The sequence below is a fragment of the Biomphalaria glabrata genome, chromosome 15 (genome assembly GCF_947242115.1).
Source record: "Biomphalaria glabrata chromosome 15, xgBioGlab47.1, whole genome shotgun sequence".
NCBI lineage: Eukaryota > Metazoa > Mollusca > Gastropoda > Planorbidae > Biomphalaria > Biomphalaria glabrata.
The window spans coordinates 6,292,663-6,313,819 of record NC_074725.1 but is presented as its reverse complement, the minus strand read 5'-3'; the positions used below and the strand labels follow the sequence as shown (position 1 = coordinate 6,313,819).

The window sequence follows — 21,157 nt, the reverse complement described above, 5'->3', positions numbered from 1 at the left end:
AGAATGTGTTGGAAGCTGATGGCTGAGTGGTAAAGCTCTTGGCTTCTGAACCAGGCTCCGGGGTTCAAATCCTGGTTAAGACTGGGATTTTCTATTTTGGGATCTAAGGGAGCCTCTTAGTCCAGCCAGCTCTAATGGGTACCTGATATTAGTTGGGGAAAGCAAAGGTGATTGGTTGTTGTGCTGGCCACATGACACCCTCGTTAACAGTGAGCCATAGAAACAGATAAGCTTCACATATCTGCCCTGTAAGTTGCAAGGTCTGAAAGGATTACTATAAAGGGCACCATAATTTTCATATATTTTAAGACAGAAAATACAAGAACTGAATCATTACAACATTTGGGCCAAAACAGCCAAAAAGATGCTATAGCCATACCAAGCTACAGGGCAGGTTACCCAGGACAAGGTGAAATTAATAGATCAAATTAATGAATGGGGGACAGCACACCAAGTTATAGAAATGGTAATATCAGCATACCAGAAACTGGGGACAGGTGAAATTAGAAATCCAAGAAACAGAGGAAATCAGAAATCCTAAAACAGGGGAAATCAGAAATCCTAAAACAGGGGAAATCAGAAATCCTAAAACAGAGGAAATCAGAAATCCTAAAACAGAGGAAATCAGAAATCCTAAAACAGGGGAAATCAGAAATCCTAAAACAGGGGAAATCAGAAATCCTAAAACAGGGGAAATCAGAAATCCTAAAACAGGGGAAATCAGAAATCCTAAAACAGGGGAAATCAGAAATCCTAAAACAGGGGAAATCAGAAATCCTAAAACAGGGGAAATCAGAAATCCTAAAACAGAGGAAATCAGAAATCCTAAAACAGAGGAAATCAGAAATCCTAAAATAGGGGAAATCAGAAATCCTAAAACAGGGGAAATCAGAAATCCTAAAACAGGGAAAATCAGAAATCCTAAAACAGGGGAAATCAGAAATCCTAAAACAGGGGACAGGTAAAACCAATACCAGAAACAGAGGTAAAGGCAAAGCAATATAAGACTAGTATAAAAATTCTTTTAAATAATTTTAGTAACAAATATCAAGTATTGGACAAACTTTGGGAGGAAAAAAAAACTCGCTACTGAAGAGAATATATTTACTAAGAATGGACAATAATTAAAACACAGTTTGGCCAGCTTTACTTGGCTAATGAATCCATTTTTGCATTTCACTGAAGGCAAAAGAAAAAATAACATTTGACTGTACCGTCTCATTCCCTACAGCCAGCATCTGGCTGCAATGATGATAATGTTGAGATTACCTTTAGGGCCCTTCATTCTTCTTGACACTATAAAACCTAACATTTTGTTTTCTTTCAAGAGCATTATGCTGAATGAGACACAAGAGATTTCTAGAACAATAATCTCAGTGGGACAGAGCCATGTCAATTCAGGAGACTAGGTTGTATATTAATTCAGGAGACTAGGTTCTATATTAATTCAGGAGACTATACCACTTTTAGATCAAGAAAAAAAAATGTAAAAAACATATAAGTTATAACTAAAGGGTGAAATTGATATTGTAAAAATGTCATAGAAATTTAAACCAAAAAAAAAAAAAAAGATAAGAAAAAAAAAAAAAGGCAAAGCTCAACTACTACAGTAAGCTTGGTGTGTCTTGTAAAAAGATATGAATATATACACACATATATATTTATATACTAACATGTACGTATGTATATAAATCTATACATGTATATTTATATATTCAAGTATCTCAGTACAGTCAGTATAAGTGAGTGACTCAGCGCCCAGCTCCAAACACAGATAGACATTATTATGAATTATTGATATTAACAGCGCCACAGAACATTCATGGCTAAATGGCATTCCAGGAAAAAAAAAAAAAAAAGAAAGAGAGGGGGGGGGGGGCAACTAAGGCAGAGGAAAAAAAAATGCAGAGTTGCCATCCTTTAAAAAAAAAAAAGAAGAAACTTCAGGACAGAGAGTAAAAAGCAGAAGTTTAGGCCCAATCAAAGTGGAGAGGAATTTTTTTGTTTTCTTTTTGTTTGTTTTCTTTTTGGACTTGATGATGACGAAACATAAAACTTATCAATAGACAATGCAATAACTAAGATGAAGAACACCCAAACACACACACACTGACATAATGCATGGATACAGGTACATGAGACCATAAACACTAAATATTGATATAGATATATAAATGTAAAAAATATATATGATGTTAATTCATAGAGAGCTTCTATTATTGATAAATAGTTGAAGGTGCTAAAATTAAAATAGTTACAGAAACAAGACTTTCAATAGCATTGCTAATTTGGCAAAGTTGACAATACTCATTGAAATAATTATAGTCAGAACAGTTCAACTAAAAAAAAAACATGGATAAGAATTTAGAATAGTAAAAATTGAAAAAATAAAAATCTATTGAAAGCATTGGTAATCTAAGCAAGTAGCACATCTTAGAAGCCTTCATGCATGTGAGACTCAAGGGGGGGGGGGGGATAACTTTGGTGACACTGACAGGGGGACTTAACCCCTGCCTGTTGCAAAATTAAAAGTGATGCAAAATATTGATGAGAGGGTTTCATGAAAAGGGTGTATTTAAAAAAAAAAAATAAAGAACATTTGTTAACTTTGCTAAATTAGCATGATTGAAAGAGCAAGAGAGGTGTCGTAATATGATTATACAATTTCCCGTTAATGCACCAGTGACTAGGGCAAGCAGATTTCCGAAACAAGAAAAAAAAATTACTGGAGCATACCAATTTTGAAATAAGTTTAGTATATAAATAAAAAAAGCTCTCTATGAGCCACATGCAAAGCATGGTGGGATATACGTAATGTACCAGGAGTAGGTCATCTGTGGGGTCTCGCGGCCTCTTCTTGGAAAACACCAATTGGTGTGGCAGTGTGGCAGCACTCGTTGGCTTTAATTAGTGTTGGTAGAAGTAGAAACACCACGGTATTGTGTCGAGGCAAATTGTGTTTTTGGTTGGCCGAACAGTTTGTATTTGTTTTTTTGAAAAGTAGTCGCAGGAGCACAAAGGGAGGTCAGCAGTACAGAGACAACACAAGCAGCAAGCCAGGCATTGACGGGTGATGAAAATAAAAAAAAAAGGCACCATCCATATGAGAGAAGGTCATCATGCATGTCATTATCAAAAATATTAACATAAATTTATTTGAAATCAACTTGTGCTTCTGTCAGGGCTGGCTACATAATAAAAAAAAAAAGTTTAAGAAAATAATAAAGGTGCATCTTGTGAGGATTGCTGTCAAGGACTTCTAACCAGAAATTAAAACTGTAAGAAAATTTCCATTTCTTCCTGTAGCATTAAACCATATCATCTGGGAATCAACTTGTTTTGTTTCGTTTTAAATGTAATTCATTTTTTTTTTTTGCATGTTATCTTTAGTCTAAACATGTATATTTTTTTTAAAATCTTCAAACTGCCAAATTTTTTTTGTGATATATAAAAAGTGGTTTCCTTTATTTTGTTTAAAAAAAAATACAGCCTCACACTATTGTTGTGCAGTAAGTACTTCATGGAATTATTTTTTTTTTTTAGCATTCAATCAAAACTTTTATTTTGTTTCTTAGCCTCTCTTATTAGTTAGGTGTGCTATTTTTTAAATGTATATTTTTATGAGCCAAAAAAAAAAAAAAAAAGTGGAAATAAACACAAAGCCATTTAAGTACACCCTTAGAGCAGCGCAGTTTGCTGGTTAGCTTAAACACTACTACAGTTAAGACAAAGCAAAAAATTGTTATTTTGAAGAAAGCTTGAAGGTAACAAAACTAATGGCCCTTCACCTAGTCAAGGCAAAACAGAGAACATTAAAATATAGTGGGAATAGAGAGATTTTATTTCCTGAATGGTTTCTGGGATAATACCAAGAAAGGCATTGCTCAGTTCATGAAAAAATTAAACTAATAGGCTGTGGTTTTATCCTTATGTGCCACTAACAAAATAAAGCTTTTTGAGATCACTTTTTTTTTTCTCTTCAGATTTTGTGGATTTGTTAATAAACGGTCTGTTTCCCAGACTAACAAGTTTAATGCTACTGCTATCTACTTTGGACAACGAGCTAGACAAAAATAGGCAGGACACAACTATCATGTTGATAATGTTAAAGGCAACTATCTGACCACTTGGGCATATTGGTCAAGTCAAAATATGTATTGCATTGACCATTATTCTAGCCCTGACTGATTATTTGAACTGTTCAACTAGATTAAATGAACAAAGGGTCAAATAACATTTTTATGACTGCTTTTTTTTTTTTTTAAACTTAAGAGAGCACAATTGTTTTTCAAGAGAAAAAAAAGGAGAAATTGAGTCATACAAAAGTTGTATAAATAGGTCATCTCCACAGAAACAATTACAAAGCAATTAGATCTGCAAGCAAAAAGTCTGGCAAAAATTAGGTTGAATGACTAGCAAAATAAAAATATAGAAGCCTGGATAGACTATAAAGAAATGAAACAAAAGCCTAGTTGCCTAAATGAGGCATTCAGTGAAAGAAGCAAAGAGTGAAAGACTTCATATATATTTATATATATACACAACAGCTTGGCGGCTGGCTTATTGTCAAGTTTAAGAAAATATAAACATCTGATCAACATTAGTTGCTTGTTGGACATGAAACATATATACACATATTAAACAGAATATGTTAGGAACTTGTATTAAACACAGCCTACATTTCTTGGGCTTAAAAAACAACAACTTATGGAAAGCAAATGGTTAGTCTCCATGTATTTATTTAAGATGCATAGAAGTTCACATTGTTCATTAGAAATAGAGATTCCAAAAAAAAAAAAAAAAAGGGCTAGAAAATGCCCTTCTTTAATGTGGGAAAGTATAACCTCCAAAAGTGTTTTAGAGAGAGTACAAGCATACATACAATAAAATTACATATATATAAATCGTGTTCATAATAATTATCTATAAAAAGCTCCACCTCCCTTTGCATGCCTATTTTTGTCAGCGCAAGTCCAGAAATAATAATTGACAAATTTATAGATATAATAACTTCAAAGACAATGAAATACTAAAAAAAAATTTAAAAAATGTGCATTTATTGTAGTCCATCCACCCACTACTGGATTTAAAGTCAACAGTGAATGTAGGGTTCAAGAAGTGGCCACATAAAGAGTAAAATCTTGACGCCTTTATTGAAAACAAACAAAAAAAAAATCAATTAGTTTTTCAGACTTGTGTCTCAATTTATGCTCCTCCTTTGGGTGTCATAATTGCAACAATTGAGGCCCATATCTGCAGAAAAACTTCATGTTCATTTTTTAGTCTAATTATCTGTAAGCCTGAAGCTCCAATGTTTTGACTCTATAGACTACTTCAAGGTCATTGTCTTTCTGATTTTCTAGTCCAAGAAAGAATTTCACTGGGTATGTGTACAGATCGTGTGAACACATACGTGGAGAAGGGGGTGAGCTCATTCTACGGCTATGTGGACATAGATATGAACTAAATCTCTCTAGAAGCCCCTCATCCAATCAGATTAGCACCTGAGCATGCAGTAACACTATCAGAGAGACAATGATGAAAAGCAGTAAACCAAAAAAATAATTTTAATTCGATTAAAAACAACCAAAAAAAAAAAACAACCACATACATATATGTAAAAATATATCAAAACATGTAATATTTATACGTAAAGATACATAGTGCAATGATGTTAATGGGTTAACTTCAACCATTATAAAAGAAATATACTTGATATTATCAGCCACACAGAATGTCAACTGGAGTAGGTCTCACTACTACATTGTTTCATTAAGCAATGTATATTAGCTGATATAAAACTATCCAACTAAAATACAATGCATTGTAAGAGATTAGACCACACTACAGTAGCACTGCCACTGATGTCAAAATATCTCGGTCTGTGATGAATACGAGCAAATGTACGAATTTTTAACTAATTAAAATCTGTATGTAGAACACTTCTTTGCTATATTTCTTGCCAGTTATTTTCAGAGTTGTTGGTGAGAAATAAAATAATTGATTATGAGATTTTGGACATGAATATAACTTCCTGCGATCAAGAACAGGTGACTATTATTTAAATTATTGCTAGCCAAAAGTATTCTACATGAGATTCATGACGTCTGATTTTGGTCTCTGTCTGTCTCTCAGACATGTTTTGCCAAGGTCAAGGTCCATGAATTTTCAGAGCTTTTCCCTCTAGTTTCATATTGACTTTCAAAATTATTGTTGTTTTATTTCTATTACTACTCAAAAGGAGGAAGAGGAAGAGCTAGGAGAATGGATTGTCTACAATAAATCATAGAAATAGTCAAGTTTCAAAACAACAATGAAACAGAGTGTGATGACTAGTGGCCATGGTGTGATGTGTGATGAAAGATGGGAAGGGCCCAAAAAGAGACAAAAGTTAGTTTCAGTTTCCATACCTAAGAAATAAAACAGACATACAAAGCATCAAGCAGTTTGTGACAAGGTTAGGAACAACACAACATGACATAAGTGCAGCCTTGGGTTGGAACAGCATCCATTCAATAAAGCTTCTACGTCTAACATTCTCGGCAAGGTAAGCAGCCCAACAATGAGTAACTTTACAGGGTACACCCAAACCAGCCGCCCAAAAACAGACTTCACTTTTAGTTTCCCAAGGAAAGGCTTTCATTTTTTTTACTCGATAAAAAAAAATATAACCCAGTTTATTTGAACTAAGTAAGAGATCATTTAAAAACCTAAAATCTAATTTTCAGAAACTTCAAAAGGGAGGTAATAAGAAGCTATTGAATTCCCTATGTTCCCATCTTGCCGCCATGCTTCTAAAACACTCATCAAACTAAAGCTTCAAACACGATACAGAATGGAATAAAACAAACTTGGAAACTTTAAAAAAAAAAAAAAAAAAAAAAAACATGAATGCTTTTTAAAAGGTTTGCATTAAAGAGAACTGTGGAACAAGTGGAGCTGGGATCTACACGCTATGGCTCAAAGTCTTATCTTATTGTAGGTGCTATAAGATAGAGATCTTGACTTTCTTTTTTCAAAAGTAGCTCAAATAATTGTATGCAAAATGAATCCAGTGTGGCAGTTAAATATATCTACATCAATTTAATTTGTTTTCCAACAATTAATTTGTGTTTTTTCATAACTGAGGAAGTCTGGTGTTTACACACACACACACAAAAACTAGTCCTAGTGAGAATTGTATCAAAGAGAAGTTTCAAGTGTAAGTTATATAAGAGAAACATTGGGAACAGAAAGAGGGAGTAAAAGTTTCTTAGGTCATATGCTAATTATTCAGGTTAGGGCATTAAAGGTTAAACACACGCACACACACACACAAAGGTTACAGCCTTAAAGAATCAAAGAGAAATATTAGATTAAGCGAGAGAGGTTTAGAAACAAAAAAAAATTCTCTGGCCTATTGGATTGTTGAGAGACACTTCTTTAGAATAGACATCTTGAACACTTAACATTGCTTGAAAAACAGACAGAGACAGGGGGCAGAGACAGTGTGCAGTACTTAAGTATTTCACCTTAACATAATGGCATGCAAATTACATTTGGAACATTTCAAACTATTGGATTGTCATGGTTGTACAATGTCCACACTGAATTTTTTTTATAGTTTTTAAGCATAGCCATCTTAAAAAAGTGGCCAAACCAAGTTTCAAGAATAAAATCTTGATTTACAAACATTTGATTCTGAGGAAATCACCAGCTAAATGTCAATTTAGAAAGTTGGCATCTACTGAGAGAATAAAAGGAAAACATTGCAGAATAGAAAACAAGTGTTTCCTTAACAAGATGATTTTTTTGTAGGAATGAAAATAAAATTTTGTTTACCTTTTTCTTGAGCACCAAAGATCTTTAAATTAGAAAAAAAACCTTCAAGAAAAAGGAAGTTGTTTGTAAAACAAGACCAGTGTATCAAACAAATGTGATGAGGTATTCAATTCAGGTGGACATCAACAATAAAATGACTTCCCCAAAAACAAAAAGAATTTTTTGAACATGAGATACTGCACACCATCTCCTCGGGCCTACCAGTGCTGAGCTGTTTGCAGAAGTATTATTTGTGACAGCAGCAGTAGCAGCCTGGTTTCGGGCATGTGCCGCCCGAACCAGTGCCTGGAGGTGGCTGGGTGGGTGGAAGTATTTACATAGTTCCCTCGTACACTTGCTCTTTATAAAGTCCATACAGACCGTGACATGATTATCAGTGGAATCTACTACAATGTGCTCTGCTGGGTGTGCGTAGCGACATTCTGAAGTAGCCCGCGAGCAAGTACCTCGCTGGAACTCGCGACATACCTGCAAACAAATAAAATGGAAAAGAAAAAAAAGAGTTAATATGTTTAAAAACACTATAACAAAAAACATGTTTAATACTTTATCAATAAAAAAACAAATAAAAATTATTCTAAGTATAGATATGCTATAATAATTTTAAACATTAGGCAAATTAATAAAAAAAAAAAATTGTAACAAAAATAAATAAAAAACAAATATTTGAAAAGCCTAAACAGCCTAAAACTGTTTCTTCAAATCTTTGTAAAAAGTGCTAGTGTCCCCTCTATTTCAGCCAGCCTGTGAAGGAGTTGTGTTTAAGAACAAGAAAACAAGCCATCAAGCATCAAACAGCATGCAATTGTTAAAGATAAAAAAAAAAAAAAAACGACAAGAAGCTGTGACTGTAGCATTTGTTTTGTCCAATTTAATTTTACAACTTGCTCTCAATGCCGAAGGCAAAGAATGTGCGGCAGTTACACTTTAAAATTTTAAAAAATTTAGCTACCCTAACACAATTTTTAAATTCCTTTTTCTTTCTAGCTCCCAACTTGTCTCTAATTTCTGCTTGTAATATAGAACAGACCAAGACTTTAGCTAGACTTTCTTAATCTTGCAAAAATGTTAAATCTGCTAGCAAAAAAAAAATTAAAAAAAAAGTAAGCTAAGATTGGATTCAAAAGCTTTTATTTAAAAAAAAAAAAAAGGCTCACTAAGATTAAATTTACTACAGGCAGATTAAAAACAAAAAGCTTTAAAGCCGAAAATTTAATTGTAGCTTAACGAAATAAACCAAACAGAAAGTTTTGTGTAGGAACAGTTTGGGTGTGGCTATGGGTGGACTAACCTGTGGAATGTAAGGGAAACTATAAGTGTCCATCAATGATGTGTGAGAGGTCACTGGCTCACCATTGTCTGATGCGCTCTACAAAAGTAGATCATTAAAAACACAACAAAACTTAGAACACCAACAAAAGACAAAATATATCAGGGTCTGTGTTGCTATAAGTATTACTAAACAATCTGCCAAATAAGGTTGAGCACAGAATCTACAAGAAAATACTTTATTAATTTTTTTTTTTTTTACTTTATATTAAATTTACAGAATTTTATAATTAAAAATTTAAAACAATGGGGGGGATCCAGTACTTTTAAAACTTCTGAAACTGCAATAAGTTAAATGAGAAAAAGTGAAAGGACTTTTGTGGCATAGTTATAGCAACATAAACATTAAAAAAAAAAAAAATTACAATAAACTCAGTTGCAACATTCCATTCAGTCTATTGATCACACAATGGTTTATTAGAAATTATTCACTTTAATGGTGCTAAAAATAGTCAGTTTCCACTTCTATATACAAATGTTTTTAAAATTGAGTATTTCAGCTTGACGACACTACCCCCCCCCCCACCCTGACTTCTCTTAGTTCATGTTAGAACATTTACATTTTTCTTTATTCTATAATATCTTCACAATTAACAGCATAAACATTCAAGAGGATAGATGAAATAAATCTCAGGATAGGATTGGGGGGGGGGGAGTTGTTTTTATGGAAATTGTAAAATTTGCTTTACATTGAAACACTAAGTTATATATACACTTACAAATAATCCTGTGTATGTATATATCTATATCTATCTACCTATTTATGTATAAGTAAATGTATAGCTATATAAGCACCAACATTGTTAGTTAAAACAGTTTTCATTAACTGGAGGATAAGTTTTCCAAACAATGGGTTACAATGACACAATGTTAGTCTATACATAGTTTGAAACCAGCATTCTGTATCTGCATTGCAAATCATGGATTCTTCATCACTGCAGTACAACTAGACAATGAATCATGTTTACCTTCTCATACAGAGATATTCCTTCACAAAGAATAGATTATGTGACATGTACTCTTACTGTGATCTAGTAATTGTAGTTAATTTAAACTGTTACGACTTTTTTTTCCTCGACACATTAAGCACATCAACGGCACACTATATTTTTTTTTTGTTACGTTATGGCATGTAAAATATAAAAAAGTGGGAATTAAAGGAGCACACTATGGCCCAGTGAACTGACTAAACTATGCTATTGCAAGCTACTCAATGTTTTGTATCAAGCAACACACAATAGAGTAACAATACTTTTATAACAGTAAAAAATATTTCCTTTTAATCCATCTAAAAAAAATCATGTTACATAATTGTAGTTAAAAAAAATAAATGTAATTTTAATTTTTTTTTAAAATTAAAGTATAAGAATGAATTATAGCTAGAAGGGTAGCCCTTCCAGAAAAGAATGCTGGCTTTAACCATTAAGTTTTTTTCAACACTTGTTATTCTCTAGGCATGCAAATCTCACTAAATATATATAGGCCTAAATACATTCAAAAGAACCACATTGTAAAAAAACCCAACAAAACAATAAAAACAAACAAAGATTAACAAACAAATCTAAGTCTCGTTTATCTCTGATCATGCAAAATGATGTTTAGAAAATAAACTATCATTTTGATAAGTAAGATTTAAAAAAAAAATATTTGAAACACTTTTAATGTGCAGGTCAACTGAAGGTAACACCGAACACAAAAAAAAACAAAGATTTTTTTGATTTTTTTTTAAACCAGATGAAAGAAAATCCATACTGACATGACTTGACTGACTTTGATCTTTTATCACAAAACTAGATTGGATCAACATTTAACAGTTCTTGTTGTTTCAATACACAGACAAGAAGTCATGCAAAGCATTTAAAGTATAGTCAATTACAACAACAAAAGCCACTTTAAAAAACCACACAAGGAAAAAAAAACATTTAAAATAATACTAATAAACCCAAGTTCAATATCCTACGAGAATTAAAGCTGCCAATAGCTGAATTTTATTTTCTATTGGTAAACAAACATTTGATAATGGTATTTCTTGACTATAAATTGAACCATCTGTAAGTATGAAGAATATTAGCTAATAAGTATTTATCTGGAATTTTTGGTTTATATTAAAGTTTTGAAGAACTGTAAGAATTTAGGTCTCATCTTCATAAAGCTCTGAATACCTAAACATCTATGGAAAAAAAAACAGCCAGTGGCAACCACAAGAAATAAAAAGAGTTCTTCAGCAAAGGGAAAGAATGATCAACACTACCTCAAACTTATCTGCTCGGACTGTTTTGGCTGATGCAGGTATCATGTTGGGAGACATAACAGGATCCCCGCCAGGCGGCATGGTCAGGGATGTGATGTAATGGTTGTAAGCTGTTGTCTGAGGCTGAGGCTGGACGGCTGATAAAGTTTGGAGGCCTGGGTAATGTGTCTGAAAGAATAAAACAAACTTAGGTATTAGGACAGGCTAAGATGTGATATGAATTACTATATAAATAGGTCAAAGGAAGAAAAATCAAGGAACATTAACACCTTATAAGGTCAGATTATAAAGACAAAAAAAAAAATCAAATGGCTTCAAAATGTGAGGTCTAACACTTTATTAGTCTGAGTGGCGACAAGACTAGCAATGATGTAGCTTCCCAAAATCACTTTGAAGGTCAAGTAAAGAAAGTCTTACATGTGTAGATCAAGTTAACCTAAGCTTGTAAATTAAAATTGTTCTTTAGTTGGTTTTCCTTGCAAGTTCAGGCAATGCATGTTTAATGCTTGGATTAAGATGCTTTTTTTTTTTTAATTATTATTATAGCTTTTATATAGCGCTACTTTCATGCTTATAGCATGCTCAGAGCGCTTTTGGTCCAACCTCATATGTGGACCGGTGGGGGGGAGCGGGTATCTAGGAGTTGGTTTTCCGTGCTGCCTTTAGGCGCTCAGTAAACACAACTCTGCCCGAGTCGGGTGTCGAACCTCGAGCCCCCTTCTAGGTAGCCAAGCCAAGCCAAGTTCAAGCGCACTTGGCCTCTCGACCACGCTTCCCACCATTGGCCACAAAACATATCTGGTTACAAGTCAAAGGTAAACTCTACTTCACCAGTTTCAGTTCTGAATTCATGGAGTTGATACTAACACATTTTGATAGCAAAGAGAAAGAATGACATTTGTATTTGTGTGTAGATGTGATGAACTCTTTAATTAAAAACAAGGTATATTAGTGACAGGTAATGTGTACATTTTTATGTTAAAAAAAACAAACCCAACACCAATCTAACATTATTATTAGATATTTTGTCAATGAAGCATAAAAAAACATGCAATCAACTTTCCTAATAGCAAAAGCAATACAAGTGTCAATTAATGGAAACAATTTTGTTTTAGAAAAAGTGTCATTATTGTTTGTATTTATATTAATTTTTTACTTAACAGCCTAAGACCACCTGTGGCAACAACAGCTGTACTCAGTAAGCAAGCCAGATTTTTATTCCTGTTATTCCAATTAAGTTTAACATTTCTCTTATTTTGCTTCTTTTTTCTTTTTTTTTTTTAATGCTTAATTTATTTAAATGTGGTCCAAAAAACAACAAAAAAAAAACAAAAAAAACAACAACAAAAACTTCCTACAAATGATTACAATTACAGTACACAGAACATTGTTCTATAGCATAATAGTGCTTGCATATAGAGGTTCTGGTTGTTGCTACAGGTAGAAACTTTAAGTTCAATACTTGTGGGCTCTTGGCAGAAAGGGTTAAATCATTTCTAACATAAGCAGCGTTAGGAGAGAGCAAGCTTACAGCATCAAAAGGGGTGGGAGGCGCAGCAGTAACTGGTTGTAGAGTCGTAGGTCTCAAGATGGCCTGGGGATGGGCTGGTGTAGCACTGGGATGGGCCTACAAAAAAAAACAGAAAACAAACAAGCATGGACAAAAAAGAACATATAATTAATAATGTGGGCCACATGCCAACATCAAAGCAAAGAGAATGCAGTATATTCAGCCAGACTTTTGTATGATACTCTCTCATATTACAATCACATTGAAAAATAAATAAATAACAAATTGTACACAGCTAATAAAAAAAAATTATTTCATGTCAATAACACACAAAAAATCATGTCTCATAGCATTTCTTTTTAATTTCTATATCTAATATAAATCAAGTAGAAATCTTCCCTGTATATCTTTCATGACTTAAAAGCTGTTTATACTTACTTAATATATGTATATTTATTTATGTATTCATATTTGCAGATATGAAATAATGAAAAGGTTAAGATGTTCATTTCTTTTTATAAGTTCTATTCATTAATCTACAATATATAGACATTAGTGATGCCATACAACAAATATGCCAATGAACAAAGAAAAAGGTTTAATACAAGTGCACACAACCAAGACATACATGTCTCATTTACACTTGTGTCAAATAACATCTAACATAATGTCACTTTACAATGACTATTGTCCTACAGGAAGACTCATTATACATAACAAATATAAACAAACATGTAGGAAAACGACAATATGTATAATTTTTTTAAAAAGTCTATATTGAACAGACTTATGTTCTGTTGATAAATAAATGCAGTCAGAGATCTTTAGAAATATGTGAAGCTTAAAGCGTTTCTCATGCCTCAAAGCAGAAGATAAAAAAAGATGTTTAAAATTGTCAAGTGATATAAAACAAAGCTACTTAGAAGGCTGTAGCATACAAAAAATAATCAAAGAGCAAGCCTTATATCAAAATGAGGAGCTCCTTTCAAGAGAACTCATTACAAAGCAGAGCATTAGATTTCAAGCATAGATCTAATTAATTTGCCTTTTTTTTTAAAATATTGGGGGGGGTAACCTTTATGTCTAAAAATGGGGCTTTAAGGTGCAAGACTTGTGACGGATGACTGGTCAATCAATTGACCCATTGGCCAGTAGGGTTGACTAAAAACTAAAAACACTTAAAGCAGGAAACAGAACAAAACAGCTGAATGTTAAGTAAACAACAAAAAGCAACTGACCACATAGGAGTACTGTCCTGGTATGACTGTAGGCACAGCTAGTGTCTTGGTTCCCGCCTCATAGGCCAAAAAAAATAAAAGTCATGCAAGTTAATTAGTACACAGTTTTGACAAACCATATCAATCATGGGGAGTTATTTCCCTTCCTCCCCCTGCTACTGACCCCATTTAGCTGCAATGTTGCACTGTGGAGTGTGTTGCACTTACTAGCTAGGGCAATAATGGAACTAAATTCAAGAATTCCCTTACAACCATCTCATGTCCTCAGTAACAGCCCAAAGAGATCTAATTGTAATAAAGAGCTAGTCAATGGGCTACCTACCTATTATACTATGATATTACACTGTAAAATTCATCTTTGGCCAGCAAGAATTAAACTTTGCTGGAGGGCCAACAACAAAATGGTGACCTCTTTATACAGACTGAGAACCCCTCTCCCTACCAACATCCACCTTAGCAAGCTTAGGCCCCCTGGAGTCATTTCATTAAATGTACACCTCCTTGAAAAACAATCCTCTCTATAAAGTGTGCTAAAACAAAACCAAACAACTCTCCTCCACAGCAACAACACATGGACTAAATGTTGGGCAAGGATTGCTATAGTAAATATAGATACCACAGAGCAGCTGGTGAAGACACTGAGAGCAAGGTAAGAGTGACCCTGGACTTCCCAGATGTCTATGGACAGTTATTGGTTTTACAAACTCACAACACTGTGTGTGTGTGTGAGTAAGAGAGTGTGGTTGGAAGAGAAAAGGGGGAGGAAGGGGTTAATGGCAATCAAAACATGATATATATATATATTATTTCAAACTCAAAAGTTAGTTTCTAGCGTTATAAAAACAACCATTATTTGAACTATTTAGTCAATAGATGCAGATCTCTAGCTTGTCAGTTATGTCTAGTCTAACAACATTAGGTGAGCATCATTTACAAACAAGAAGAAACTTATTTTGTACAAGAAAATAAATCAATTAATTAAGTACAAAGAAAAGCCCCACACAAAACTGTAACTCTAAAAAAAAAAAAAACCTAGAGGCTTTGTTGTTAGCTTATAAATACTAACAATAACTTAAGAGACTTGTCAGTACTAAATAAAACCAAGACTATTATTGCTGAAATACACAGTGAAAACATAAAAGGGCTAAGGAGAGTGCTAAAGACTTCATAAAAACATTCTCAGTAGGAATTTTACTTTCAACTTAGGTAACTTAACAGTCAAAAAGATTTAACTATGAGCATGAGTGTATCTGCATGTTTGTGTGTATGTGCCATTTCTGACTTTCTGTTTGAGAGAATTAAATCTGATTTTAAGATTTAACAAAAAATCAAACAACATAGTTTTTGTATATTTTTATATATTTAGTTTTTGTAAATCAACTTTGAAAGAAAAAAATGTTAAGGATAAAAAATTAGAAAAAAAAAAAAGAGTTATTGCAAAGGACCCAGTGTAGAAAGATAAGAAGACTATAGAAATAAATACATAGTAACAATTGTTAGCACAATCATGAGGTAGGCTAGAGGTGCTTATAGGTACAACTAATAGGACAATGTAAGACAAGGCTATGTAGTCAGGTACAAGTCATTCAAAAACAGAAAAAACTTGGTAGAAACAAGAAAAAACACTGAATACTATACAGAAACTAACAAAGTCCCTAAACCAAATAGCAGCAACCTTTTTGTAGTGCTTAGATTCAGATTTTTATTTCATTTTAGGCCCAAAAAATTTTTGTTTCTTTTACATAAAATAGAATTTTTTGTTTTCTTTTATGCAAATGAAAATCATTTTGCAAGCCATTTATTTTGGTATCAAAGGTTGCTGACAAAGTAAGTCCATGTGTCACAAACTATCGTTGGGTCAAACTCAAAAGGGTTACAAAAAAAAAAGAATCAACTAAAAGAAATGTATACTTTAAATAAAAGTATTAATAATCTGGTGGTCTACTTGTCACAGACAAACTACTAATGATTGAAAGACCTTGAAAGTCACAGAAAAGTTAGAAAAAGCTATAAATATTTTTCAACAATTGATACGAGGAAATAATCAGAGATATTTTTTGTTAAGTTTCCAAATAGTGAGAACAAAATATGTCAGTAAAAGGATCCAAATAAAAGGTTAGTTATATCTTAGCAGAAAAGGGGAACATTTAATGCTGAACAGAAAAGGAAAAGTTTGATGAAGACTTGATGAAGAATTATTGTCTAAACCATAGTAGTTTTTTTTATCAGCCCAGCAAAATGCAGATATTGAAAAAAAAAGATTAGGCTTGGTTTTGTTTTTAAAAGATTTTTCTGAGACCAGATCTAGACTAAGATGAGGAAACAGAAGAGAATATTAAATTTGAAGGCCATCTAGTCTCAAGTTGTTCATATTAATACATGTCCTGGTTATTAAAATGTTAAGAGTTAGTTTGGTCTATACTAGAGTGTACGTGTTCTTAGGTTAATGTCTTGAATATAACTGGCTGAGTGTCCAATGAAACAATGTTACACACAAGCTGACCAACAGATAACAAAAGTAAACAAAAATAGCTTCTAGTTCCTGGTGCTTCACTTGTTTTAGCTCTCACAGGTCTTAGTGTACATGTAAACCACTTTAGAAAAACTCTTGGGCCACACAAACAATGTATTGTATTCATATCAATACTTCGCTTCTTTTTTAAAGATTTACTTTACGAATGTTAGTTCTTTTTAAAGCCCCATATAAACATCTTATAAAACAATCCATATAAATCTTAAGTAAAGTGCCTTTTTCAGACCTTGCGATCTATGGGGCTGATGATGTAAAGATAATCTGTTTCTGTGGTCTAGGTTAATGAAGATATCATGTGACCAGCACAACGACCAACTACATTTAATTTTAACCAACTAATGTCAGGTACCCATTAGAGCTGGGCGGACTCAAAGCTGCCCTAAAAATCTCAAAATTAAAAATCCCAGTCTTCTCCAGGATTCAAACATGGGACCCCTTGGATCACACTGCACTTCCATATAAATGTATTCTGATATAAGCTTTTAAGCTCACATTTTGAGAATCATTGCTATAAACACAATACATCATCTGTAATCATGTAAATATGAGCAATAAAAAAAAATTTAAGAAGACTTTTTGGAGAGTCAAACAAATGGCACACCAGGAGTTTAAACTAGCACAATACCACAAGACTAATTGGAGCACACCCCTTACCGGAATCTGTTTGACTTGAGTCTGCTGAAGGGTTAATAGAACAGGTGAGTTGAAAGAGTCAAGCAATCATTCTACAAGGTGCTAAGGTGCTATCAATTTGATCTACTGATCTTCAGTTGGACTATGTACTAAACCAAAGGGTCCCACTTTTATCTCATTTCTTAAATAATTGGAACATACATTTCTGCCATTAATATGCTAATAAATTACTTTTTTAAAAATGTAATCTTTAACACTATTTTTTAAAAAATCTTTAAAGCTGGGTTGTTGTTTTCATCAATGAAATCTTTGAAGCTGGGTTTTTCTAAGTAAATATCAAACAGAATTTATGTCAATGTTATGGCTTTGCTATAAGATAACTGCAGGGCAGCTGGAAGGCATATGTAACATGAGCAGACGTCAAGACTTAATCAAATATAGCTATGGCAAGCAGATATATGAAATCAGTGGCTTTCAACAAAAAAAAAAACTTTAACAAAAGTTGAATTACAGTTTCCAATTATAGAAACAAAAATTACTTGACTATCAAACCAAAGATATTAAACAAAACTAAATATGTTTTAAAATAAAATAAACAAAAAGTGTAATAAGGTAGGTTCTTTGTTTTTTATTATTGACTTTGCAAATAACTTGCTCGTAGCTCTAGATCTATAGGAATGTGTTCATCAGTTTTAGCCAGACTAACTCTAATAAAATAAGAATCTAAAATATCTATATTTCTATTATCATAAGATCTCGACTGTAGGAGGACATTTTGTGGATGTATTCTTTTTATTGTTTTAACTTTATTTGAAGAGTGCATAACAGCAATTTTAATTTGTAAGTAATGAAAATCATAGTTTTTCAACACTAGTGCCACTGACCCACATAAATTTTATTTATAAACTTTATTAAAAAGAAAAAAAAAGAGTATTTACAGCATAGAAACACATATTTCAACATGTTACTATAACATGTAGTTAGTGAGCAACATGGAACAAAGCTATGAGGGAAGGGAACATGAGCTTGAAAAGCTGCCAGACTCAAATGGACACTGGGCCAAATACAGACCACAAGCTTATTCACTGCACCAAAGAAAAGCTAAAAAATAACCCATGCTGATTGGACAATTAGTGCAAACCAAAGGAAGAGTTCACAAATGACACAAAAAAGGTTCCAGCTACAGATGTGAACACATCTTGCTGTGCCAGATATCAATGGGACTCACAAGCAGGCCACAGCTAGAGTCATCTTTGCCCTACCTCTCTGTGTGTAAGGTTAACTGGGTGTGTGTGTGGTTAGGGTTAACAGTTTAATTAGGTTTTGATTTGACACAGTGATTAATCACCAGATTTAAATCATGCCATAATTAAGATGGTGTGCAACACTGCAGTATAGGGGAGGGGACAGATGTGGAGTAGCTACTTACAACAGGTAAGACACCAAATTGAGCTTGCTGATAAGCCTGAAGCTGGAGGTTTTTCAGAATGAGATTGTTGCGGCCATTCTGCAACAACTGCTCCCGCAGGTGTTGTGGAGGGTGGAGATATTTACAAGGAGGCTCTTTTCTTTGGCATTTTCCCTGAAACAAATTGAGACAATAGTTTATACATTGTTTTCATCCAAAAATAAATATATAGGTCATTACTAGTGTACAAAATATATGAATACTCTCGTTTATCAGTCAAGTTTGTTACAAAATAGGTGTCTAGCACTAAGAATAAATAAGCTTGCTTGAAGTTCTGTTAAAGTTGATTTCAAATTTTAAAGTCTGTCAAAAGAATGACTAGCTTGGAGTAGAGTTACATTAATATTAAAACAAACATTTGACAAAGTTCAGATTATTTTAAAAAAAAATGAATTGAGGTAGAGTGCAAGTAAGAATGATAAGATAGATAGGATAAGAAGATAAGATGAGATTTGAAAAAAATTTCAAATGATCAATTCACTGCAATTAAGATTGGAAGTTAAAAAAAACAACAGACTCAGCAGAGTTTCAGTTTCCATCTGTCGTCAACATGCTTTGTAAACTAATTAGTTGCGGAAGAGATTAGATCATCAAGAGATGACAAATTGTCTACTCTGTGGAATCTGTAACCCAATGTTTGGTTGAAACTTGTTTATTGAAACTGTGGGAGGAAACATGTGACTTGACTTCATTGTAAACTGTTCATATGATCTTCAAGGTAATTAAAAGTAAAACAAACTCTACGAGTCATCAAATAAATAAACAAGCGCGCTGGCGCTTGTGATACGATAGATATTTCAAGGGAAGCAATCTAAGACAGAAGCATGCACGTTTTGAAAGCGTGGGTAATTTCCCTTAGCACACAGGACCCAAGGCAAGTGTATAACCATATATGTTAGTATTAGATAAATATGAAGGAAAAGACCTAGGCCAGTGAGGAAACTGAAACAATGCTTTGACTACAACAGGAACAAAAAAATGAATTCAAAACATGTTTTTCATCTACTAGACAGCTTGAGACGAAACCAGCAATTTCTTAGTGCTACGTGGTGTGCCAAAGGAAAGGAACTTTTTTTTTTCCCCCGACAATTTAGTCTCTGGGGCTGTGCTTTAAAAACTAGCAGCACTGAATCTGTCCCGGAGAGTGAAGTACAGAAAAGATACTTGCAGCCAAACAGGTTTTAAATATAAAGATTTCATCTTTGTCTCTTCACTAACAGAGAAATCCTCAAACCCCTTCCTCCCCCCCCCCTTCTTTTTTTTGTTCAAAAGAAATATGACGACATTGAAAGAAATATTGATAGATCGCCATACAAAAAGGAAGAAGAAGAAAAAAAGTATTACTCTACATTTTTAAAAATTCTACAACTAATCATGTTTTTAATTTCTAAGGAGCCTAGTTTTTTTTTTTTTTTTTGTATTTTTTTTTTTGTTTTTGTCTGTTCAAAGTCTAGTAATGGCCAGTTGTTTTTTTTTTGGCCGCCGGTACCATAGACCTGACCATATATCTATTTTTATCTGTCTAGACAACGGCCATTACAGGAGGCTACAAGTTAACTCAAATTACCATACAAGAGATAAAGATGACAAGAGAAAAACCTGGCCACAATAGTAAACACACAGTTCTATGTTATTTAGAACAAATAGTTAGGGTTTCAAGTAACATTTGTACACGTTTAACTTTAGAAATAAGTGTACGTGTTTTACACGTGAAACTTCAAGATATATGTGTAGGCCTACGTGTTTTACACATGAAACTTCAAGATATATGTGTACGTGTTTTACACATGAAACTTCAAGATATATGTGTACGTGTTTTACACATGAAACTTCAAGATATATGTGTACGTGTTTTACACGTGAAACTTCAAGATATATGTGTACGTGTTTTACACATGAAACTTCAAGATATATGTGTACGTGTTTTACACATGAAACTTCAAGATATATGTGTACGTGTTTTACACGTGAAACTTCAAGACATATGTGTACGTGTTTTACACATGAAACTTCAAGATATATGTGTACGTGTTTTACACATGAAACTTCAAGATATATGTGTAGCCTGTTCAAGTAAAGATATATGTGTAGCCTGTTCAAGTAAAGATATATGTGTAGCCTGTTCAAGTAAAGATATATGTGTAGCCTGTTCAAGTAAAGATATATGTGTAGCCTGTTCAAGTAAAGATATATGTGTAGCCTGCTCAAGTTAAGATATATGTGTAGCCTGTTCAAGTAAAGATATATGTGTAGCCTGTTCAAGTAGTTGTAGGTGATTATGGGCCAAACTTTCTCGAAACATATGGTAGACGTATTCGTGTACAAGTCCTCAATGCAGATAAACACAATGTACAACTTGATACAAAAAGTGGTG

The 21,157-nt window shown here is 33.2% G+C and overlaps 1 protein-coding gene across 30 annotated transcripts in view; it reads right to left on the bottom strand.

The window, feature by feature from the left end:
* The window catches only part of LOC106055813 (muscleblind-like protein 2a), a 293,711-nt gene that overhangs the window by 14,796 nt on the left and 257,758 nt on the right, over positions 1-21,157 (bottom strand). For 8 of the 30 annotated variants that reach the window (XM_056012958.1, XM_056012960.1, XM_056012962.1 and 5 more), the window contains 8 exons: positions 18,745-18,897; positions 17,337-17,360; positions 14,150-14,206; positions 12,864-13,028; positions 11,402-11,569; positions 9,113-9,190; positions 8,023-8,289; positions 2,821-2,901 (listed from right to left, as the gene is read on the bottom strand). In XM_056012958.1, the coding sequence (XP_055868933.1) occupies positions 2,821-2,901; positions 8,023-8,289; positions 9,113-9,190; positions 11,402-11,569; positions 12,864-13,028; positions 14,150-14,206; positions 17,337-17,360; positions 18,745-18,897 (993 nt within the window). Of the gene's footprint in view, positions 1-2,820; positions 2,902-8,022; positions 8,290-9,112; positions 9,191-11,401; positions 11,570-12,863; positions 13,029-14,149; positions 14,216-17,336; positions 17,361-18,744; positions 18,898-21,157 lie in introns of all 30 variants that reach the window. The other 22 variants (XM_056012942.1, XM_056012950.1, XM_056012951.1 and 19 more) reach the window with 22 other exon arrangements.